General features: G+C 40.2%; 1 protein-coding gene across 3 annotated transcripts in view; it reads right to left on the bottom strand.

The window, feature by feature from the left end:
- Nucleotides 1–25,679, bottom strand: part of LOC125382131 (neural cell adhesion molecule L1-like) — a 32,056-nt gene extending 6,377 nt beyond the window's left edge. Inside the window, exons 1-10 of one of the 3 annotated variants that reach the window (XM_048400455.1) lie at nt 25,554–25,679; nt 21,948–22,065; nt 21,353–21,458; nt 16,256–16,449; nt 15,503–15,691; nt 15,050–15,187; nt 14,455–14,551; nt 11,573–11,763; nt 10,961–11,113; nt 1,980–2,117 (exon numbers count right to left, since the gene is read on the bottom strand). In XM_048400455.1, coding sequence (XP_048256412.1) covers nt 1,980–2,117; nt 10,961–11,113; nt 11,573–11,763; nt 14,455–14,551; nt 15,050–15,187; nt 15,503–15,691; nt 16,256–16,449; nt 21,353–21,458; nt 21,948–22,008 — 1,267 coding nt within the window. In that variant the 5' untranslated portion in view covers nt 22,009–22,065; nt 25,554–25,679. Of the gene's footprint in view, nt 1–1,979; nt 2,118–10,960; nt 11,114–11,572; nt 11,764–14,454; nt 14,552–15,049; nt 15,188–15,502; nt 15,692–16,255; nt 16,450–16,998; nt 17,117–21,352; nt 21,459–21,947; nt 22,066–25,553 lie in introns of those variants that run through there. The other 2 variants (XM_048400461.1, XM_048400464.1) reach the window with 2 other exon arrangements.
- Nucleotides 25,680–26,403: the final 724 nt, after the last annotated feature.

The raw sequence follows: 26,403 nt of genomic DNA, 5'->3' as shown, positions 1-26,403 counted from the left end.
TCACTTAAAAAGGACGAGGAAATGAAAAGCCTTATTCACTCACTCAACAACATGGCCGATATTTATCAGACTCATGATACTTGAATAAAACTATTCTACAAAAACACATTGTACAATTTGTTGCCAAGCAAGAAAATTATTTTCTCCTGGAATTTAATTAGGTGCTTTTGACTGAACACCCGGGCCATGTTAAGTTTTGAAACGTCTGAATAACTGAAGTGGACGATAAACAATCTTATATTGTGAGAAATAAGACATGGAAATTTTGGGTTATTTTTCTTTGTTAAATATGAGAAATCCAGATGATTTTAGATAATAGTGATTCCTTAAATGTATTGTCGGGTTTTGGAAACATAGAAAAAATAACAATGTTTGGGGATGATATGTCAAATAGGTTTTCCCCCGACCCACTTTGACATTTTATTACTGACTGAACAGATGAAATTATATTCCATTTTTTGGGTAAAATTTGAGGTTGGTATGTTCATAGGTAACATAAAACACCATTTACATGTTTGATGGCAGATAATGTTGTAAGAATTTTGTAAATGTTTGGAAAAAAACCACCCAAAATCAACAACATGAACATCATGGATATATTTTAAGCATGCTGAACTTTTTGTGAGATATCTCAATGATTTAATTTTTGAAATCATATTACAATGACATAATTTCAATACATCCTCCGAAACTGAGATTTTCTCAACATTAAACTTGATAATCTACATGTATGATATGGTATATATTATTAGTTTTTGACAATTCATAAACAATTTAATATTTACATATATCCAGCTTTCAAGATAGAGTGTAAATGGACTGTAAAAATATATTTGTATATTTATTTTTGAAACTTTATGAAAAGAATACTTTGATATTTTTGTTTGGTCATAAGTATCATCAAATATTTCATACATTTATCTGCATGAACTTCATTTAGACCAGACACACTTCATACAAAACTTCTGTCATTAAATATACTATTACATTGTACCCATATGCCGACGAGGTTGTGATAAAACAATCTATTTCGGAAATACGTATCTCGAAATGCACCTTTCGATTCACAGCAAAATGCGAATTCCAGTGTATAACAGGCATATTTTAGTTGGTCCTCGGGATTAAATGTGCAATATCTTCTGTATTGGATACAGATGATACCCTTTTTGTGTTTGAGATGTCCATCAGTTAAATGCACAACATGCTCTCTGTTCCCTATCAGCTGATGCGACCACACTGCATGGAGCTATGCTCCCCAAACCTCGTTTTCGATCCAAGATGGCGAAAGTGTGAAAAAGGTCAATAAGGACAGCAAGTCGCAACAGCAGGGGAACCACAATTTGTCGAATGACGTCAACAATCTTCAGCTATGACATCGTTTTAATAAATAGACATACGTCCCTGGCATTGAACGTCTGAATACAGAATGGGCTCAGTTTGTATTAATGTAGGGCATTGGGTCTGTGAGCTAATCACTCAATATACGGGCTAGTTGCATGGGACACAAGGCAGGGGTCAAATATAAACTGCTGACGATATAAGAATATAAGCAATTACTACAAGCAGATTTTGTACTTGTATCTCAGCAGTGTGTGTCCAGCATTGCACAAAGAGCGTAAGAATGAACCGTCTACAGGAAAGTATGGACTGAAAAAATCGATGGTCGAGGGTAGTAAAGTTGCACACTGTAGTCTCCTGATCATGAAATAAGTCTAAAAAGTTGAAAATAGAAATGTGATATTAAAAACAGAACCAAATAAAATCGTTGTTCCCTGACACACAACATACAAGGCTATGGAAAGTGTATCCACCAATCCAAACGTGTAGGATTCTCAATACATGGTACTCTGTCACATGAATAGAAACAGAATTCACACAAAATGGAATCGACACGTCTATGGAGACATATCATTGCATTCTTATAACTTACTGCTACTATTACGTCCTGATACTATGAAATAGTTAACGAAGCTACTTACTAATGACGTTGAGACAACCGTTGGAAAACACGGAGCCGATGTCGTTGGTGATCTGGCACTGGAAACACATGATGTCATCAGGTTTTATCGGCTGAGTCACTGTCAGGACTCGACCTTCGTCCCCGAAGATAATATTACCTGCGGAACGACAGGGACAAACAGTCAGTTGTCTGAGGCATTGTCGTGATATCAGCATGAGGGTTTATGAGGTGGTCGTAGGGTACCTTCTCAGGTTCTTGTGCATTGTCAGTGTGAATAAAAAAACAAAACTCATCCTCTACAGCTATTATGCTTACACAATACGAACCGTAAGACTGATATTAAACTCTACAAAGATCCGATTTACAATTGTTCTTCAGCAACCCATGCTTGTCGTAAGACGCATGTCATCGCATCCCAATTGTGTAGATCGATGCTCATGATGTCAATCCCTAGGTAGTCTTCAATTAATTACAAACCGCCGAAAGCTGGAATATTGCTGAGTGCGGCGTTAAACAAAAGAGGAGATACGGATTTTGTGAAATATGGCTAATATATATGGAATACTACTAATAAACATATTGGCTATGATGCATTTGATTGCATGTTAAGCCAAAACATACCATATGTGTGACGTCAAAGCATTATGGCATTGCACGTATCATATACGTAATACATACTGACTGTATAAAGGGATGTCACTCGTACATGCGGAAGAAATTCTCGTTACGTTTTGAACATTCTGATAAAATGTTTGTGTTGCATTAATGTCAGACAAATATAAGATAAAAAAAACAGTCTGAGATATAATTTGTGCGATGTGATGCGACATAGTAATTTCAAGATGATTTTAAACATCAGTGTGTGCCGTTTTCAAATAATCGTTTGTTTAGAATCATATAAGATAATAAATAATCATTTCACCTTCATGTCTTATAATCTAAAATTTATTAACTTCGTCGATTGAAGGAACTCGTTGTGTGTAAACTTTTGATCGTGATGTGGAGGAGTTTCTGCTCTCTCATACATGTGATTACTGTAATGATTTACCCTTTTCGGATGAACTCCTGTCAGGTGAGATCACTGAAAGAGAGGTCTCGGGCAATAATCTCAGTACGGGCAAGTCCGGAAGTGAAGATGGGATACCCCCTGAATTCTTTAAAGTACCATCGGATCTCTTAGCACAATACTTGAAGTTATTGTTCAATAAGATTTTAGACATAGGTGTGTTTCCAGAATCTTGGAATATAAGTATGATTATTTCATTGCATAAATCTTGGTCAGTTTGTGAACCAAGTAATTGTAGAGGCATTTCACTGCTAAATGTTATGGGGAAAATCTGCACCTCAATCATAGAAAAACGATTGAGAATATGGATGGAAGTAAATGATTTACTGTCCGAGTCTCAAGCAGGGTTCCGACCTAACTACTCTATTGTTGATAATTTGTTTGTTTTACAAGCTCTTTGCTCTAAATACTTGTGCAAAACCAGAGGTCGCTTTTATTGTGTATTTATTGATTTTTAAAAAGCTTTTGACTATGTTAATAGGAAAAAATGATGTATTTACTTATTACTAGGATGTCATGGTACAATGTCTGTACTTTTTTAAAAACATGTATGCACCAGTCAGCGCATGTATAAAGGTCAATAATGAACGTACGGACTGCTTTACAACATCCTCCGGTGTACGACAAGGTTGTGTTTTAAGTCCGTTGTTGTTTATATTTTTCATAAATGAACTTGCTATAGAGCTGCAAAATAGTTGCCAACATGGGATATTTGTAACACAAAAAATAATGGGCATTATGCTCCTTCTCTTTGCTGATGAAGTTGTAATTCTTTTCCTATTCTGTAAATGGCTTGTAAAAACAGTTAAATGTGTTACAGAGTAACTGTTCAAAATGGAGTCTTGTAAAGTAAATCTGAATAAAACCAATGCTATAGTTTTTAGAAAAGGTGGTATTGTTGCAAAACATGAAAAATGGTTTCTTGGTTCGTCTGCCTTGAGTGTAGTCACTTACTATAAATATTTAGGTCTTATGTTTTCCTCTAGATTGTCGTGGTCTATGGCATGTAAGCAATTAGCTGTTCATGCGTCGATAGCCATTATGCCTCTTTATAATTCATTCAGGAAAAATAGTTGTGTGTCATTTTTCACAGCATGTACCATTTTTGAAGGCAAAATTATGCCTATACTCTTGTATGGTTCTGAAATATGCGGTGCTAAGTACTACGCTGCAATTGAAAAAGTTCACACTTCATATTTCAAATGTTTACTCGGTGTTGGTAAGTTTGCCTGAAACAAGGCAATCCTTGATGAAACAGGCCGTAGTAATATTTTTGTAGCCAGCCGATAAGGGTAATTAAGTATTGGATTAAATTACTTAGAATGATGCCTGATAGATACCCATATCAGTGTTATAAAATGTTAAAGGTACTTAATGATAATGGTAAAAATAATTGGGTTTCAGATGTGAGAAATCTATTATTTGTTATTGGCTTTTCATATGTATGGATTTCCCAAGATGTGGGAGATCCACAATTATTTTTATATTCATTTAAGCAAAGACTAAAGCATATATTTTGTCAACAGTGGCACCAAAGTATTTCTGAATCACTTTATCTTAGCAATTACAGCAAGGTAAAATCATTGTTACAAACTGAAAGATATTCAACTTGTTTAAATGATAAAAGTTTAATAAGAGCTAATTGTACACTTAGAATTTCATTACACAATTTTAATGTAAATGTATGTCGCAGGTCCAAAGACGGTGATATTGCGAGGTCTATTTGTACAAACTGTTCATCCGGAGAAGTAGAAGATGAATACCATGTCTTACCTATATGTGAAACGTATTCCCATTTAAGGAATATTGCAAGGTATTTCTAAAGACCGTTAGTTAATGATAATCTGCTTAACTCTGAAATTCCTGATATGATCCATGCTGTTTCTGTATTCTTAAAACATGTCTTTAAAATGAGGAATGTGTAACTTGATTTAAAATCTAATCATGTACAACACGTGACAAATGTTAATATCCAATCTGCATTGTACTATGGGCCTTGATGCCGAAATTACTGAATAAACTGTCTGTCTGTCTGTCTGTGTGTAAACTGTACTTTAAAAGTATTTTATTTCAACAGATAACAGCCGCGATATACAAACACACGTCCACACCCACGCCAAAAACGATTTATTGTATGAAGGGTGTAATTATTATAAATTAAGCAAACGAGAATAGGACCACTAGAACTAACAACACCCATCAACATCACATCAATCTGCCAGAAATTTTAGTATAAATTGTATATTTATATACTTATCCTATCTCACACTTTGCATTTCTCCCTTCTTCTTCGATCCTATGTGGGAACGTGCTTGAATCATCCAGCTCCTTAAACTAAAAATAGCCACCCACTCATCTCCATTACGTCCAAAAGCTAGGTCAATTACGTGCCTCTCTAGGCTAGAGTAAATGAGATGCGGGGATGGTCGGGTGGGCCTATCGCGTGTGAGATAGGATAAGTATATAAATATACAATTTATACTAAAATTTCCAAATTTTTAAACTTATCCTATCTCACACTTTGCATTTTATCCTACGGTTGGATGGTGAGCCGCAGATACCCTAGCCTGTATAGACTACAACCGTGAGATATGCACAAGGAAGCTGGTTCTAGACAGTGTAATTTTGAATTTGTTTCAGAATTTCGAAAAACTGTCTAGCGTCTAAAGACATGAACTCATACACACGATCAATCGGTGTTAATGATCCCGATACGTTACTCAAACGAAACAGCATGAGATCGGGTATACATGCCGAACGTTTTTTCCCGTATGTCATCGTACATATAGGACGACCGTGTAGCTGTAACCGCATAAACGAAACGGCAAAAGGGACTCAATCTGGGAAACCCGAACAATAAAAAAACATGTAATACCACGTAATGTTTAATGATTTATTCTGTATATACAATTGTAACCCGCAAGCATTACAAAGTATATCAGTTTATGTTCTGCGTGAACTGGAGCGAGACAGTTGTTGTGCCAACACCAACGAACCGAACTTGTTGAGAGCCCTTGTACGATTGTGACTGAATGTATACGATCGGCTGCACCGATTGGTCACTTCGTAAATTAGACGAATAAGTCTCTACAGACGAGCTAAACCACCCTCCGAAAAGGACTCGATCTGGGAAAAATCGAACACGTAATACCACGTAAATGTTCAATGATTTATTCTGTATATACACTTGTAACCCCGTAGTATAACTGTTTATTATCTGCGTGAACCGGGGCGAGACAGCTGTTGAGCCAAACCAACGGACCGAACTTATGGAGCCCTTGTACGTCTGTGACTGAAATGTCGCAAAGGTAGTGGGACACAAACACAGTATCAGACTTCCAAAAGCACCCTTCCATGATGGTTGAGAGGGTGCAGTTACTGTGGACGGCCATGGTGGAAGCAACCGCACGGGTCTCATGAGGATTTGACGTTGTAGTCGGAGGCAGCCCGGCGAAAGTATACGCTCGCAGAATGATTGAGCGGAGCCAGAAGGATAGCGTCGTCCGAGAAATTTCCGATGTAGACAATGGGATGAAAAGTCTCTTCCGGGAACGTCTGTGGAGGCGTGACGCATCGAGATATATTAGAAGCGCCTGAACCGGGCACAAAGAGAGGTCTTCATGGTCGTTCGATCCCAAAATAGCCGAGAGCGGGGGAATCGTAAATAGCCGGTCCGGTTGTCCGGGCAGTTGGTTCTTTGCCACGAAACCCCAACGAAGCCCCAGGAACGCTTTGCCACTTCCGGATCTGTTAAACTGGACTCTCGTGACATCCAAAGCATGAATTTTACTAACCCGTGCGGCAGTGGCCAAAGCCAACAAAAAACGGTCTTCAGCGTAACTGTCTCGAAATGTTTCTCCGTCAGTGGTTCGTAATCACCGGAAGCCAGGTGTTGAAGAATAACGTTTAGGTCCCACGAAGGAGGCCGAAAACGAGCAGCTTGGTCTGCTAATCTGTAGGAACGGATGAGCGATTGTAGTTCCGTAACCGTGGAAACCTTCGCACCGGAAGTGGTGGCGATGACGAAGTTAATAGCCGCGAGGTAGGTTGCCAACGTGGACCCCCAAAGTTTCCGAGTCGAACGCAGGTGATGTGAGTATTCGGCAATCTGTTGAGGCGAAGCCGAGGTAGGAGTGGAAATGTCACGAGCGCGACGATAAGTCTCAAAATCCGTCCACTTGTGGTCATAAAGGCGCCTGGTGGAAACACGATGGGCAGCAGAGATGGTTTTTGCTACCCGCTATGAGTAACCTTTTGCTACCAGGGACTTCTGCAGATGCGCCGAACGCAAAGATGGAGCGTTGTCAGAGACTGATGGAGCCACCGAGAGTGCGGTTGAATGAGGAGGTCGTCGCGGAGCGGAAGAGGATGAAATCGTTCGTCGGCGAGCCTTAGCAACGTGGGGAACCAGTTGCGCGTTGGCCAGTAGGGCGCGACCAAAATCAGAGACAGGTGATCGGTGGCTGCTACCTTCTGTAGGACCCGGGGAAGGAGCCGTGTCGGGGGAAAAGCGTAGGCATTGAGACCTTCCCACGAGATCGCCAACGCGTCGTGCTCCCAAGCCCGAGGGGCGGGGATCGGGGATACGAATCGGGATAGTTGAGCGTTGAAGCGGGTGGCGAAGAGGTCTACATCCGGGGCCGGATATAGTTGACAAATCCATTGGAACAATTGTGGATGAAGAGACCACTCGGTTGGTGATGGTCTGTCTGGTCGGGACAGGGAGTCTGCTATGACGTTGGATATCCCCGGAATGTGCCGAGCGCAGACATGTATGTTGAGGGAGTCGATGAAACGAACGAACTCGAGGGCAAGTTGGAGTAGGGACATCGACTTCGTGGATCCCATCCTGTTGATGGACCACACAACCGCCGTGTTGTCGGACTGGATCATGAGGGCGGAGGACCGGAGGAGGTCCGACCAATGCGAAATCGCAAGAATTGTTGCCTTGAACTCGAGATTGTTGATGTGAAGGCAACGTTCTACGTCGGACCAACGCCCTGCTACTTGCCGATCTTGAAAATGTGCTCCCCAACCGACGGTTGAAGCGTCGACGAACAGATGGAGGGACGGGGCGAATGGCGTCAAGGAGACCCCGTCGCAAACGTTCGACGCGACCAGCCACCATTGAAGATGAGGGTGGAGATAGAGCGGTAGAGAAATGACAATCGGTGATCCTCATAAAGGGCGCGAGAAACCATTGGAGAGGTCGCAATGAAGTCGACCCCGTACTTTGAATGCCTGCGACGATGTTAAGAGGCCCAGGAGTTGTTGCCATTGGTGCAGTTGAAGCAGCTGTTTGAGTGCTAACGGTACGAGACGTTGAATCTTCTCCCATCGGTCGTGGGGAACGAACATACGACCTTGCCGAGTGTCGAACAGGGCTCCTATGAATTGGAGACGTTGAGTGGGAATGAGTTCCGACTTTTGTCCGTTGATTAGCCAGCCGAGTTGTCGGAGAAGATGATTTGTGAAGGCGAGTTGTATACGGCGGAAAACGGCATCTGCGTGAACTTCGTGATGGGTCGGGTCAGGCGGTTAAAAAGCCACGGGGCGGAAGGGATTCCAAACGGGAGCGCCTTCCATTGGTAATGGTGGTCTTGAAAAACGAACCGGAGGAAGTGTCGGTGCTCCTGATGGATCGGATCGTGCAGATAAGCGTCTTGGAGATCGAGACTGATGATATAATCGCCGGGATGAATGAGCGTACGAAGGAGCGCGATCGACGTCATGCGAAAATGTGGTGGGGTTTCAAGGTACGTAGCGTTGAAAGTCTTCATGTTGAAAATGAAGTTTTAAACTGTCCTTTTAGGGGACAAGAAAACTGGGGGAGTAAAAGCCGGAGGTCGCGGGAAGTGTGCGCGATAGCGTATTTTGCTAGTAACGTACCTATCGTTTCGATCATTGTTGGTAGCTGCCTGGACGAGTACGTTCTCCGATGGGGATGGAGTTTTGTAGGTAATGGTGCGATCATCGGTAATCGATACCCTTGTTGAAGGTTCGCCGGCGCTCTTGGGTCCGGTAAAGGCGACCGATCGAGCCGAGGAGGGTTTTGACCTCTTCGACCTCTGCCGCGCCCCCGAAAGGGATAAGGCCGGTGAGAAATAAGCTCACGTAAATCGCGCTTGCCAGGAACAAATTTGGGATATTGGCGATCCTTTTTCTGTTGATCCTCCAATTGTCTTTTCTGGAGACGTAGAAGGTCCACCATGACCTGAAGGCTAGAATCTATCTGCACGTCCTGTGGGACCTGTTGTATCGCGTCAGCAAACAAGGAGCGGGAAGACCAGGGTTGCTGATGCAGTTTGGCCTTAAATTGGTCATCCCAGGAAGAATGTTGTAGCACACCACGGCGGCGTCATGGAGCCGGCGTGGTGAGTGAGGAGTTCCAAAATCTGCGTAAGGTTGATTAATCCCCGAGTAAAGGCATCTTCTTGGGAATGAGTGGAGAGAGAGATCGTCCATGGCTGACAACATAGTAGACACGAGTGGGAGGGTACGGCGGACTGTGGTATCCAAGTGCGTTAGGTCCCGATCTTCAACCACGTAAGACGAGGTTGGGCGCTTCTGAGACAGAGTAGAAACGTCACTGTCAATCTCGGGGGAGACGACCGTAGTAGACATGCCATGAGTGCCTGTGTCTTCAAGGATGAAGCGGGGGATATGGAGACGATCCCGAAGTCGACGAAAGGACGCGAAAGCCATGTCTAGGTTAGAGTTAATGTCCAGTAAGACAGGTCTTGGAGTGAGCGTAATCTTGGACGAACTAGCCGATGGAACTGCGAATCCAGAGAACCTATCCGCAGCCGAAGTCGTCCGCTGTAACTGCAGTTTATCAGCTATCCAATGCAAGACTGATACAGGGTCCGCTGGTTCATAACTCCCAACAGAGGAAGGCGTTGACACGTGATCGTCAAACGCAGTGTCGAATGCCGCTACGAACTGTTGATGGTCGAATACGTGTTTGGAGGCAACGTAACACTCGTTTTGCACCAAGGAACACCCAGAAGACCTTAGCATGTGGCGGGGGGTCTGTCATGATATGGGGTTGTTTCCTTAGGCTGCAAACTTCCGCTGGTGACAATTCGTGGAAACCTGAATGGCCAACAATACCAAGATGCCGTTCTTCGTCCAGTGGTAGTCCCTCATTTTGACAACCATCCTCTTCAGACAAGACCTGTTTACATGGACGACAATGCTAGACCACACAGATCTCGTGCAGTTTTGGCTTATTTGCGTAAGAGCTATTGCCATTCTTCCTTGGCCTGCCTTGTCCGGATCTTAATCTGATTGAGCATCTCTGGGAAATTCTTGACCGGAAAATCAGACATCGTGACCCCCCAGTTCAAAATTTCGCTGGACTTTAAGCCGCACTTCATGAAGAATGGATCCGTTTGCCTCAGAGAACCATTCAACGACTTGTAATGAGTATGAGGCGTAGGGTTGAAGCTGTGGTCAATGTCCATGGATCATACACACGTTACTGACGTTTCTGTCTTGCAATAGACTCTTCACTCCCTAGGGTGTCTATGCGACACTTGATATGGTCTGCTGATATCGTGACAGTTACATGACAAAAAAAAGTTTTCAAATGTTTTCTAATCCTTCAATTTCTGGTCTTCGGTAAAATTCGATTCTGCTCATATTCTTTTGGAACACAAGATAACCTTGCTTTGGGACAACTCTTGCATCACATGAGGTTTACATATACGGCTTATAACAATCGCACATCTCGTTATAATAGTCATCATTAAGTGCCAAAAGTAACAGCTCACAAATATGGTGGGTGGCGCTTAACTTTTGTGCATGTGTATATTTTTCATGACACGTTATCCTATCTACTCAGACTATGAACATATTATTATACCTTGTCAATGCCTGCCTTGGTGGATAGTATCTTATGTTCATTGACAGTTATTTCATAGGATATTTACCTGTTGTTTTTTGTATTCTCTCCCAATTCTTGTACCACACCGGTGGTTCCAATGCTTTCTCGTCGATAGCTGGTCGGGCCTTGCAGGTGAAGGAAGCGTCTCTACCCTCCGGTACGGTCAGGTTAGTGATGGCTTTTTCCCATATAGGACCAGCTGCAACATGTTTTAACTCAAGTAAGCTCAAAGAAACTAAAACACCTACAGCAATATTAAACCATCCATTAAACCATCAAAATGTCACCACTAAAAGTATGTGATCTTGAATTCAATGCACTCATGTATATAGGAATGAGGACATTAAGATAATTAACTTCACTGATCAGAGATATAAAATCTTTGAAAACACCATATGTATGACACATGGCCCAACTTTGACCATATTTGGTTGAAACTTGACTTTCTATTTGTTGAAGTCGTTCCATCACTTATCAAAAGGTACTTTTCACTATCTTGACGTCACATTTTTTTACGCCACTCTTAAAATGAGCATATGTTATGATTGTTATGTTGCTAATGAGGTGACAGAACTGAAAGAAATGAGAATAGATTGGCAATATGTAACTTTATAATGATTGTCATACTGAAAAAAACCAAGAACAAAACAAGGAATACATTTTACGTCAAGGAAGATGGTCGTCTCAGCTTCCCCAAGAGTATTCTCCCCCTTGCATCTGTACAGGCCTTCATCTTTCTCTGTTAGTTTAGCGATCTTCAGTTTCATGTTGTGTTTATCCATTTGGTATCTCCCTCCTGGATTGATGGGCTCATTCCTTATGTTAAACCATTGGGTCGATGGTAGGGGACTTCAATGATAAATGAACATGTATTAATTAACCAGTGGTTACCCCGTGTAAAGGTACCACGTGTAAACCATCACAGGCATCAAGTGAGAGAAAATAATCCCATGAAAGCATACCGAAATCAGTCTGTAACGAAAAGCTATACGAGAAACACGCCCATTCCTCTGTTTGGTTTATTTGTCAATATATAGTGTCTTACATTGTATATATATATATATATTCAACATTTCAACAGAGTTAACAACGAACACAGGAAAACACTCAATTATCAACCGAAAGGACTGGTTCACTACCGGCTTAGGAAAATGCTATAGCAATCTCCAGGAATGAGAATTATTACTCTCGTCATGATTGCATGTTATGCTGTTCTTATTACATATGGGCGGTCGCGTAGCCTAGTGGTTAAAGCGTTCGCTCGTCACGCCAAAGACCGGGGTTCGATTCCCGACATGGGTACAATGTGTAAAGCCCATTTCTGGTGTCCCCCGCCGTGATATTGCTGGAATATTGCTAAAAGCGGCGTAAAACCGTACTAACTCACTCACTCACTCTTATTACATATGCCTAAACTCTAACTTCTTTGAGAGGCATCAATCAGCCGTGATCCAGGCTATAACACATCCGCTGCTTAAAATGATAATCAACTCATCAAAGACTCCAATCAGGTATTATCCGCTTGTTTCTACAACTGACTCTTAGGGTTTTTACCTTGTATCACCTGCATTGTGTACATAACAGGCCTCTCCAGTCTGTTGTAATTACCCCCAATCTACTAAACTGTATAAACTCTGCCTTGTATATATGCTTGTAGTAGGCCATTTAGATTGCGCATATTTACATACCACTCAGGGGCATGCTCAAAGCGATATTATTACACCGGATCAGTATGCACTCTAGAATCATTCTCAGCTCCCTAAGTAGTATACAACCCAAGCTGCCTGTTGGGCGCTAGAAGGTTAAAAACATCTCATCCTACCGGATACCCATTCACTCCTGGGTGAACTGAGGCACATTTTGAACAAAGCCATTTGTCCAAGGAGACGCCACATGTGTTATATGTGCTTCGGTTCAGGGCAGGACCGAAGCCATGGAAACCCTCAGGAGCCAAGCTGCCGAAACGCGGTAACCCATCTAAGGACTCTCACGTTGCTTACTTTCACCTGATGTGCACAGGACCACGTGTCACTAGTTTGCTTGTCAAGCATAGTCTGTATATTTCTTGCTTGATAACAGTGTTAGAACCTACACCGAAACGTCGCTCCTAATTGTAGTAAAGAATTTGATCATCCATATATCTTATCCTTACCTATACCAAAGCTCGGTAGGAGAGTCGACACTGGGGTTTTCCAACACCAATACATTGTATAAAGAACAATAGCGTTTTATGTAAAAGGACCATGGAAAACCAGATTTAAGCTAGGGATAGCATTATTATCTCCTTTAGGGATCAGTTAAGGTGAGGTGAAATGGGGTTTAACGTCGCATCCAAGATTGTTGCACTTATATAGCGACGTGCATGCACGTGTGTGTGACACAGTATACTGACTCCGAGCCGACTAGTTCTTGTTTTAGCCCCTTAACGCCGAGGGGCAGACAGGGTAGCAACAAGTACTATCTTTTAACGTCTTTTGGTATGACGCGGCCGGGGATCGAGCCCCGGATCTTCCGCTCTCCGGTCGGACGCTCTACCACTTGACCTCGGAGGCGGTCCTGAGAGCAGTCTAAGAACAGACATGCAGAATATAAGTTCAATAATATTATTGGATAAGGTTATTTCAGAATCGAAGTCCTTGTGGCCCAAAGTACAGTTGAATATCATATCATCTGTGCACATACATTAACAATTATGGAGATGCACTCCTTTTCAGAAGGTAGCGATTGTTTTGAAGGTACATGTAAAAAGTTGATAGTTAATACCTATTTCATTCACACGAAAATAATGGGACACAAGTTATGACAACTTAGATCGCCCTCTCCAATAGATTTACACGTGTTATTATATATAATAAGCACATTAAAAGACAGAAAGGAAAGACGAGGAATAGATAATTGTATTAACATGGCTCACTCAAACCTTTTTGGTTTTCTTTATACATGTATGCTAATTCCTAAACATGTTTTCCTTGACACGATTAGGTAAAGCTGCATCGTCAACTATCATCTAGTCAATATGCATATAACAGGTCTCTTTCACAACGAACAATAGTGATCGGAAAAATGGATATTCCATGAAAGAAATGATATGAATTGTCTCTTAAGGGCGACGATGTCGCTAAATATATGTCAGCGATTCTCCAAACAAGTGAGCAGAAGCGTAATGTCGCATCGGCAAATTGTCGACGGGTCCCAATGATACACTTGTTTAACTAATGGGGCATAAGGTTTTACATTGACAAACCGTCTTTGCAATCTAAACATAAAATCGGTTTTATGTCAAAGCAAATGAAGCCCTTAGAGAAATGAGAGCACCTTAATAATATATTTCCAAGAAAACCTTGCAAATAAAAGGTAAAACATGAGATACGAAATAATGAATGCGTAGTAACACACTTCACTTGGTTATTTTCAGTCATTAAAAAGGAAACTTGAAAAGTAACATACTCTATCCACAGTACCAAGAAGCCTCGCGTCGCTTTTATTCTGATCACTGCAAACATTCACGCATTTCAAGTCAGGACAAATACTGCTACTCACTATCCGCTGAAAACACACTCCAGCTCTGCCGTATGACCAATTTGGAATTCCGCAGGGTCGGTTTTAAACTGGTTCCTAGGCTTCCTTTCTGGTTTACCTGACAAAGAGAGGTGACAAGAAAATACCATTACTTTGAAAACGCCTCCAAGATGGAGGAACAGAAGTCATGGGTGATAATATGTGAAGTTGGTTCATATCTGTTAATGAATTACCACTAACTAAACGTGAAAATAACTTAATTAAGTAACCCACAGTGACAATTTTTTCTAATTAATCAAGATGATATTCATGTATTACATGTCTATGTAACTCTGATGCTAGAACATATGTGAGTCGTGGTAAAGGATGTTTTGTTTGTTGTTCTTTGCAGTAATACTCCAGCTATAATACGACGACCTTTAAATGACCGTGTCTTGTTCACACAAACCAGTGGTTGATAGCATGATCAAAGTCATTGGGGAACGATGACACACATTCAACCAAGTCACCGAGCCTGACCCCCTGATTAATATATCTTCCGGCAAACATAGGTTACCAAGGAAAATCCTACCCATGGATCACTACGACCTTTGAAAGATATGCAGCATAACGTTACCAGTGACTTCTTTAACTGTTAGTCTCTTGGCATTGCCAAGCTTAATGTAGTCCTGAACTTTGTTATGGATGGCACAGTTATACACATCATTGCCACTCGTCTTGTCACTTGGCTCCACGTAGATGAAATGTAGAGTACCTTCAATGAACACATCATCATACAGTGCCTTGCTTTCACTTGTGAAACGTTGGCAAAAATAAAGCTGACGTTGAGTCAGTACAAACGTTCTGATAATTTGCAACCTCTTACAAAAGAGTATTTTCCAAGGTCATGATAGGACCGCTCTGTAACAATGAATACATCTGAAATGTGGAATGTACTTCCGCAATATTTCATGCCGATCGAAAACTTTGCCTTTAAGATGATCATACGGCACCCTTATTTATTTCTGGATTTAATGAGGTTAAATTCACGTAACCCAATCTTAGAAGAAACAGAACGAGACATATATACCTCTCTCGTCAATGTAGGTTCTGTTACTTTCTCGCAACTGATCAGCATCTGATGATGATTTCAGAAACCAGCTGAATGGAAGTTTGGGGTCACCGGGGGTCACATAATTACATTCCAGTTTGGCGTATTCCCCCTCTGACGCATTGATGTGATCAATGTCGCCGCTTTTAGTCCAAACAGTAGCATGTCCTTAAATATACAGACAACAAATGTGTTTGATATTTTTAAATAGGGACCGGTACTTTCGTATGTTCTAACAAATAAACCTCTTCCACTGCTTATTGTTCTTCAATTTCACACCCCGTAGTTCTCCTCAGGTGTATAGAAATTAAATTTTTGTTGTTTTTTTGTGTGTGCAAAAACATCTCCATATAAATACACTATGCCTTTTGTTTAATATTAGTTAACCACAATGCTGCTTTCCTCAAACTAGTCCTGTTTTTTGTTGATTCACTTCTACCCGTATCCTAACCACCAAACCAAATACCTTGGAAAGGATAGACACTGTCAGTTATTTTGGCTTTGTGATGATTCCGGGCAAATGCTAATATATAATATCTTAATAGTGACAGGCAGCTACTTACGTATGGTGTACAATGCAGAAGCAGAATACACGCATGATCTGACCTATCCAGCGTAGGGCAGCCAGGCAATGAATAGTTTAATAATGAAGTGATGCTGCACAACAGGTCATATATAAAAGATATATATCTTCCCGACAGGACCCCTGGTGCACAGTTGTGCTCAACTCACTGATTTCTTTCAGGCTGATAGCGGGTGACATGGCTAATGGTGATACCCCTAGGCTGATGTTGTTTGTCGCCCCACATCGGTAGTCCCCCGCCTCCCTGCCTGAAAAGTCGAGTATTTCCAGTGCACCAGTGTCAGCATCTACTTTCTGGTACTGATTTGACGCAATTTCTGTTCCAGTCCTGTACCATGTATATCTGAAAAAAGGAATTGGAATACCTAGTGCATGCACAAAGTAATAATCACCGCAGGACCACCTGCCCGACTACATTGTTTGTTGATGTGCTGAACGAAAAGCACAACACAGAACCTTGAACAAGGACAAGTTCTTTTGGAGCAACAACTTCTACAGTTGAGACTTCCTTTTAAAGTAGATTCTAACACCTTTATTTAGCAATATACTAGAACATAAACCGAAATTGCAACATACCACTCAAAGGAGGTACATAGAGCCTTATCTAATGTTGCCCTAGGTACAAAACCAGACATAGCGTTGCTTGGTGGTAAAATGAATTTACAAGCATATGCATGTAGAGTTATAGTCATGGATGGTTCGAAGATACTGTAGCGTGCTTACATAAAAGTGCATCTTCCCTTGTTGAATGGAAAATGTTAGTTTGAAGATGTGGCCTGCATATATGCGTCACTATAACAAATCTAGAGAGTACCCAGCGTCGTTAGCTTCTTTTGCTGAGGCTTGTCCCAATAAAGTCAACGTCTTTCTCAACTACATATCCTGACCTTACCATATAACTGCTACAACCAGTCAGCCCCTTCTGATTTATATGGCTTTATCCAGGTATATCAACCACCTAGGTCTTCCATGACCAACTCGTCGGGACAAGCCGAACGTAGACCCCTCTCTATGGTTTCGATATTGTCGTATAAACTACTTCAAGCAAGAACGATAACTCTTATTCTTCCCGTACCTTAAATACAGCAGCGCTCACTTGGTCCTGTGGTAAAAGTATTGAATCTCTCTGATATAAAGTTAATATATTCTTTAGAACAAAAGTATATTTGGCAAGCCATTCAACTCATTCATTTTCAACTGTTGATCTTTTATTTGCAAATTAGTAATTAGTAACAATGAATTTCTTAGACATATTCAGTTAAATGTGGCAAATTTGAAATCGTCTTTTCAAAGCTTGAAAGGGCAATTTTAAAACTCATTACTTCAGAACTAAATCTGTCCTTTCATCGACAGTGTTAACAAATAGTACGCATATTGTCTATGAATTAATTACAATATAATTATGACGGAATTCCATATCCACCATGTCTAGAGATGACGCAAAGTTTTTCTAAACATATATCGACAGCATAGTGAGACCATGTTAGTTTTCAAACCCTGTGAGGATTCCCAAGTAGCCTATGCCTGTGGTAAGAGACGTCTTTATGGATAGGGTGATCACACTCGATACCTAGTTGATTGCGTACCATCGCACCTCGACCGTATTGATCGTTGCTTCCAATATCAATTGCTGGTGAATATCAGTGCCAGCTGTAGTACATTCAATTTATACCCCAGAGCGATGTCTGACAAAGACATATTTATAGATAGTTAATATTCTACAATTAGAAATTCTTATATTTCTGTACAACATACATTTTATTAATCAGTATGAAAGTTGAAATTACAAGAAAAATTGTAAATTTCGCAAATGGCCAAAAATACCCGCAACACAATATCCCATAACTGGAGTTTTATAGGTACGTGAATAATTTGTTTTGAAAATAGGTGATTAGATAATAACTTTTACACATTTCGTAAAGGGATATTACACGTAATGTCGTTCTGGAAAGTCAGGTCTAGTTCAAATGGACGGATATTGCAGTTAAGTGTGCCGTTTCCTGAATGTAAACAAACGCACGTGTACATTTGAATTTATCATCCAACATAGCACTTCAAGTAACAATATAAGTTATATATACTCTCCGCCAAAAGAAACGCGAACAATAGAAACACATAGATAAGCAAGTACGTTAAAAAGAGATATGTCCAATGTATGCTACTTAATGGCAAAACTAACAAGCAGTCAAGCGTTGTCAAGACCACAGAGCGTCTTTCTACTTATCACAATATGCTGCACGTGATTCCAAACTTTTCACGCTAATCTTGCAAAAGACAAATGGTGCATCTAGAGTCATGGATCTGTGACGTCACATATGATGCGTTCATAAGCGTCGGTTCACACAATATAGCAGTATGTTCGTTTCTGCATCAAACCATTCTAATTCTCTTCAAAATGAGTAATTCGTCATATATTACCCAACTTATATGGGATTCGCGTTTCTTTTGTTGGTGAGTATATGTATCACACTTCTGTTATCTGTATATACAATGCGGTGTGGAACCGACAATCTACAATTTTCTGCAGTTTTTTTAAACAAACGCTTCTTTTAAAAAAAATTATTTTAAGGACTCTGGATTATATTGATCAAAGTACCAATATCCTGACACGCATTCTGATTGGCTTGCGCCGTTTCGACGCATGACGGCCTTCGAGAGGGGAACGAGCCTTGTAGGTTACGGAGACGAGCCTTGTAGGTTACGGAAACATGCGAGTGGTGACGAATACCTTCTTTCTGCTGAGAAACAACTCCTTTGTATACCAAAGACAAAACTGACAAGGTTTGGGCAGAGGCCATTTGTCTACAATACAAAGAGTTTGTATCATGCTGTGAAAACAGGTTTGGATTATAAATAAACGAAACCCACAATAACGATATATGACGATATAATTTCTCAAACGACGGTGAAAGATTTGTTTAAATTTCGAGAAAAAGCATCCCGTATTACCATAGGTACTTTGGTTTTAGAACCATTAGAGTTAAAAAGACCACTGGAATTTACAGTGAAAAGGTGTATAACCATTTCAGCGCATGCGTCGATATTTCACTTACTACACATGCGCACCTCTACTCTATTCGTTGTGTCAGTAAATTAACCATGTCAGTCGATTTCCTTAAGCGTCGCTTACGCCATACATACATTTGTTTCTATAATCATGTCTTTTCTCTGTTCGTTGTGTCAGTAAAGTCTTTAGGAGCCTTTTTAATTTCTTTCATTGTTTTTACTAACTCAAGTAAACTAATAGCCATGTTAGTAGACAATCCCCAGCGCTTTGTTTCTGTAATTTCTCTACTTTGCTATCTTTGTCACTAAATTAATCACATTAAGCTTGACGTTTAAAACCTTCAATCAGTTTACTCCAGGACCAAATTACTTTCATTGTACGCGGTGGTCAAACCTTGTAATTTGGTTGCTACAACTATAAGTGAAGACGTATAAAAGGGCAAACAATTTGGCAATAAAATAGATAATGTTTTGTGGTATCTACGCTTTCACATAATTCACACAAATTACTATTCTTTACATGTATATCATTAAAGTACACATTACACAGGATAATTGAATGAAGTATCTTAAATTGAAGTTGTTTTTAGTCATGCTCCAGTGGTATTCCTCCGAGTATTTTCCAGTTATACTGATCTTCACTATGTATTGGATGTACAACAAGTATAAGATCATACCAATATTTCGATTTGGCAGGAAAATAGGTAATAACGCTACAAACTATGGAAACATTGTATTAGTTACAAGTAATATGGGTGGCCCAGTCGTCTAAGGCGGCGCGATTCGCTGTGCAGAGTTGCGTCCCTTGGGCACGCCAGAAACCCCGGTTCGCCCCGATTATGTTTCTAGGTTTGTCAGCACCATGTTTGTGCTCACGGGTTTCACCGAAGTGGTAAACGTCTGAGACCTGCATCACTTCGGGCTTTCCTCCCACATTAAGCTCACACGAGATATAACTGGAATACTGTTTAAAGCGGCGTTAAACCCAACTCACTCACTTACTGAAGTTCCTTGGAGCGGGCTATGTACTCTCACGAGCACAAGAAACTATAGCAACCCATGTGTCAGGCTTGTCAAAACACATAAGATATTCAGAAGGAAGCGTCACTCCTATATTATGGATTTGTATAATTCATTTTTTTATTTGAAATATATAACAATGATACTTTAGTCTAACTTCTTGTTGTTTATCGGTGGTTCGAGGCCCTGGACGCGTCATTCTGGTAGTTGCTGTTGCTCTCCCTGGCGCTGGGCAGTAAGGGGATAAAACAAGGTCCCGTCGGGTCGTAGTCAGATGTAATGTGTGTATGGCATCTCAGTGGGCTAACACCATAGAGTGAGTGAGTATGGTTTTACGCCGCTTTAAGCAATATTCCAGCAATATCACGGCGGGGGACACCAGAAATGGGCTTCACACATTGTACCCCTGTCGGGAATCGAACCCGGGTCTTCGGCGTGACGAGCGAACGCTTTAACCACTAGGCTACCCGACCACCCCCAACACTATAGAACTGACAAGTAGGAAGTCCTAACTAGTACAAGAAGCCACACATGCACGCACATCGCTATAGAAATATAATAATATTGAACGCGACATTAAACGCAATTTCACCTAATTTTTGTTCTGTATATTGTTATTCATTCTGTATGGTTACACCCAAAATTTCCAACACGTCGAATAAAGTATCGAGGGTGGTAATTATATTGTTACCTTTATAACGAGTTTTGTTTTCAAAACTGAGCAATAATTTGCCATAAAATATTGTTGTTAATATTTAGAGACATTTCCGGAAGCTCACTTTCAAACATTGATCAGTAGCTACACTGTAATGACGTCACAATTGAAGTATATCATTGAAAGAGATGTGATCAAGGTTTACCATAGTAAATAAAATCAACAATACAATTTCCATAACCATTACATTCATCTGAGTCCATTGCACGACCATACCAAAAGCATGCGTATCGGATGCTGGGAAGCCAATATGCCAAGGATGCCCACGTGTATCTAATTGGTTGTGATACCAATTATATATCTGTATGCGGTTTATAGCCATACAGGGGCAGCTGGGTATCATCGTGGTTAAAGCGTGGGCTTGTAACACCAAAGCCTTGGGCTCGATTCCCCACATGAGTACACTCACTCAACCACCCACCCAAAACACACCCACTCAATTGCCAAAACATCACCCACTCACTCAGTGCACATGTGCATTCAGCTATATAAATAATGTTCTTACTTGGGGGTAGGGTTGCCCTCTGCTTTGCATGTGAGAATGATGCTGTCCTTGGCAGCGATGTACCTGATTTGATGCACCAGCGGATCTGTTATGCCTGGCGGTTTTCCTATTTCGGAAAAAATAAATGTATGGAGTTGCGGTTCTTTGGCAGGCCAGAAACATATGATTATGGGTTCGAATCCCTGTTCGCCGTGACTATTTATCTCAGCACCAGTTTGTCAACACCATACCAGTGCTCGTGGGGTTCACCAAAGTGGTAAACGTCTGATCATGAGACCTGCATCACTTCGGGCTTTCCTCCCACATTAAGCTGACACGGAGTGATGTAACTGGAATACTGTTAAAAGCGGCGGTTTAACAAACTCACATATTGACGAGTGTTCATACCTTTGATATCAGAAGTTACTCGGGTAAAATTCTTATTAGAAAATATGATGGTTAAGTCATATTCCGCTGTCATATTTCCCAGATATTTGACGATGTTTAAGTCAGCTAAACATTATGCATTAAAGGAAAACATGCTTAGACACAAATGAAACTAGCTGCGACAGCAGGAATACGAGTTCTGGCATAACTGACTGTGTGTGAAACTCACCCTGAGACGCGACGCTGTGTAGCGAGGCCAGGGAACAGAACAGGATGAATATTGTCGACATTGCGGCTCCAACACCGGAAAGGTCTGAGTCACTTGTGGCCTGTCATACACACGTTTCCTGTAAAGAACACTGAATAATATACTAAATAAAAAAGTAAGGGCTCAGGACATATAAATGTTAATACCATGTGTCTTGACAACAAATATCCTATGCACGAACGTTTATGTCTGTAAAACTTAACACCAAAACCCATCCTGCAGTTCACACACAGTAGCGCCAGACACATGAGTAAGGTGTCATTGCTGAGTTTTAGGAAAGGTAATTTAATCTCTGTGGACCAATATTTCTGTCAATCTTATTTATCATACAATTGTGATTTACTTGATTTCATTCATTGTTTGTGTATGGGTTAGCGATGCGGCGTCTGCAACGCGCGGAGCGCCTTCGGGCTATTGGCATGTTGAAAACTGTCTGAAGTCAACGTGCAGTGGCCAATTTGTTCAAAGTTTCCTAGTCTGTGTTTAGCAGGTCAACGACACGAGTACAGGATAGATTGATCCGAAAGCAGGTGTTACACAATCGAGCTCAAACGGCGACTCAAATTGCTTCAAACTTCCATCAGGCCACTGGAGTAAGCGTTAATAGTCAGACGCTTACAAATCGTCTACATGCAGCTCATCTCCATGCTCGACGGCCACGTGTTGTGCCGCCCTTACAAATCGTAAATTGGCAACAGACGTCAATGGTGTGCGCAACTTCCGAACTGGGGTAATCGTTGCTGCACTCGTGTCATGTTTTGAGATAAGTTACGATTCACTTTGCACTCTCTTTGATAGGAGTGGTCGTGAAATGAACGCCAACCTGGCATCATGGCTGTTTTGACGGTGGATCCGGTATGGTGGGTGGCATCACTAGGACTGACCGAACCCACTCCATATTGCGAAAGGAACGGTCACAGGACAGCACTATCGAGACAACATACTGACACCCTTTGTTTTCTCGTATGGCAAGCCGGAATTACAGATATCTTCAATTGTTTTAAGGATATCGGTATTTTATTTAAAGATATCAATAATGTTTTTAAGATATCAAAAATAATTAAAGATATCTTAAATTCATTTCTGATATCCATAATACAATTACTGATATCTTAAAATGTTACGGTGATATCAACAAACTAGTTTGTGATATCTCTAAATGTATTTAAGATATCATTAAACAATTACCATCCTACAGTACATAAATATATTAGAAATAAATTCAAGATATCTTAAATTCAATTCAAGATATCTTGAAATAAGTTATACATATCCACAAATGCATTACAGATATCTTTAATTCAATTAGAGATATATTTAATTCAATTCAAGATATCATTAATCCTGACCGTTACTGATATCAAAAATCCAATTAAAGATTGATGATTTTGATGATTTCTCTATATCAATTATTGATATCAGTTATCTAATTTAAGTAACATTATTAATGTAACATCTTTAATAATGGCAACAATTGAAGATATTAATAATTAATTATTGATATCTGTATTTAGTTTCAATATATTATGAATTGAATTATTGACATCATAACATTTTGATATCTTTAAATCATATATTGATATCAATAATCGAATTTAAGATATCAGCCATTATTTTCAATTTATCAGTAATACGCTTCACCATATCCCTTATTCATTTGGTGATATCTTATATTTTATTGCAGATATCTACAATTATCTGCATTTAAGATATATTCAATTCCATTCAAGATATCTTCAATTCCATTCAAGATATCTTCAATTCAATTCAAGATATCTTTAAAACAATTGAAGATATCTGTAATTCCGTAATAAATATGAAAACGGCTTGCCATAGTCTCGTTTGCAAGGTGTGTGGATCGACGTATTGTCTTTTGGGACGACAACGCTGCATGAATCGCCAATTCCTCACCCAAAGCAGCACAACAGCCATAGAATGCCATGGCCAGCAATGAGCCTAGACCTTTCCCCTATTGAACACGCCTGGGACATATAAGTGTTCGAATATTAAAGATACTCTCAGTTCGTTGATTCGTAATACGTTTTACAGCGATCTTCTCTCATCCATTGTCAAAACATCTAAGTTAGTTACTAATACTATAGCCTCAGAAATCATTTGGAACAATAAAAATATTCTAATAGATAATAAAGTAGTTCACTATACAAATTGGAGCGAAAGTGGTGTACACTTTCTATCATATGAACAGTTTAAAGACAAATACAATGTGAACACCAACTTTTTAAGATATAGAGGAATAATAAGTGCACTAAAACAGTATTGCTCAATACACTTTGTCGACTTTAAGGACATACAGACCTTTCAAAAGCCATTTATACCTACATATCTGTCTGAACTACTGAATGGCAATAGCCAGTCATACTACAGAACCTTGATGAAAAAAATTAATGTCAATAACCAACATTGTGCAAAATGGAACCATATTTTAGAAAACGATCTCGATTTAAGCGTGTGGCATACTTATAACCATATACCATTCCGATGCACAAAAGATACTGAACTACAATGGTTCCAGTATAAAGTATTACATCATATACTACCAACAAACAGAAGACTTTTTAAAATGCGACTAGTTGATTCGGAGACATGTAGTTTTTGTTCAAATAGTATAGAATCTGTTTCCCATGCACTGGCAAACCCATATGGCAAAAACTGGAAGAGTGGCAATCAGATGAGATTCAAGTTGAGCTCACATTAACAAGAAAAAACATTCTGCTTGGTTTTGATCAGCGACACAACGATCCTATAAATGTAATTATCTTACTTTGCAAATTCGTAATTTTTACATATAGATATTAAAAAAATACTGAACTTTCAGTTTAAAAAAAAAGAGATTTACAAATATTACATGCTTACAAAATACACAGCTCTCATAAGTAATAGTATCGATAAATTCCACAAATTTTGGTCATCTTGTCATCTTTTGTTTCCCACACAATAATTCTGTTCTCAACTTTTGTTTACTGCCTATGTATTACATCGTATAGCCCATGTGTAAAAATGCAACAGAAATAAAAAGTTATAAAAAAAACCCGTCTGGGACATATGATAGGGAGGCGTGTGATATCAACGTCAACGTCAACGTATGCTGAACGTGGCTAGGCGCTGCAGAATTAGTAGAACAGGCTTCCTCAGATCGCCATTGGGAGACTCATTGACAGAATGCCTCGTCGAGTGAATGAATGTTTGACACCCGGCCATCGTCCTTCAAGATCGTTGGGTCATAACTTTATACTTCATTACCAGTTATAATGTGTTCCCAATTCGTTCATTATTATCATACAACTATAACTAGAAAGTAATATCTCTTACAATTATGGACGTTTTAAGTTATTTCCTGTTAATTACCTAAACACGAAACAAATGGCATGTAAACCTGGAGAGAAAAGCGTAATTAAGCATAATTGGACGGACGCAACTGGTCCATATAAACGAAATACATTCTAATAGACAAAATGGCATCACATACGATGGGTTGAACATGCCAGTAAACCATGCCTGTCGGTTATATACGTATCAGGATACGGGGATAGTTTAAGAGACACGTACCTGTAAGTACTGATTGGTTCTAAGCCAGATATTCTCTACTACTTGCAGTAGTTAGTGTGTGGTTGGTCCTGTTTAATGAACTGTGTGTCCGTGTAAGAGTCCCTGTTAGACTGAGCTACATCAGTGCAGATCAGAGGGGGATCCCGGAATATGAAAGAATACAAACCAACGCTGTGCATTTTGATTATTTTGAAACTTTTCCTGCTCATATTTATGAAAGCGAGCTTGTGATTAAAGACGGGCTTCTGGGACAAAGTTGGCGAGATACACCTAGGTGATTTTACTAATTCCTGCGTCTAAAATGTTTGTTTGAATTTTTAACTCCCTCGTGTAAAACATACATACAATATGTCCGGAAATGTGTTAATCCGGACGATCCATTGTGGACGGTGTTCGTACTAATGAGGTTTTGATGTCTGGCGCATGTGAATTGAACCATTATGTCGGGAAGAGTTTTGAAATGTGTGTGTTTTGCTTCATAGCTCGCTTGTTTAATACAATGTCTGTCAGTAGTGTAACGTATCTTCCTGTGTAAACATAGATCTGGTGTGTGTCTCTGTTATGTTCTCCCTCAGAGTCTGTATACAGACCATGTATCAATGATTTTCTATAACTGCCCATCCATACACACTGTCACTTGTAGTCCACTGAGAAATATATTTGTCTGACCCCCCGAAAGGTTTGGTTTGGTGTGTTTGTTGTTTTACGCCGCACTCAGCAATATTCCAGCTTTATGACGGCGGTCTGTAAATAATCGAGTCTGGACCAGACAATCCAGTGATTGATATCATGAGCATCGATCCACGCAATTGGAATCGATGACAAGCTTCATCCAAGTCAGCGAGTCTGA

The sequence above is a fragment of the Haliotis rufescens genome, unplaced genomic scaffold (genome assembly GCF_023055435.1).
Source record: "Haliotis rufescens isolate VD_foot unplaced genomic scaffold, xgHalRufe1.0.p SCAF_1, whole genome shotgun sequence".
In the NCBI taxonomy this organism is placed as follows: domain Eukaryota; kingdom Metazoa; phylum Mollusca; class Gastropoda; order Lepetellida; family Haliotidae; genus Haliotis; species Haliotis rufescens.
This window is presented reverse-complemented; position numbering and strand designations above follow the sequence as displayed.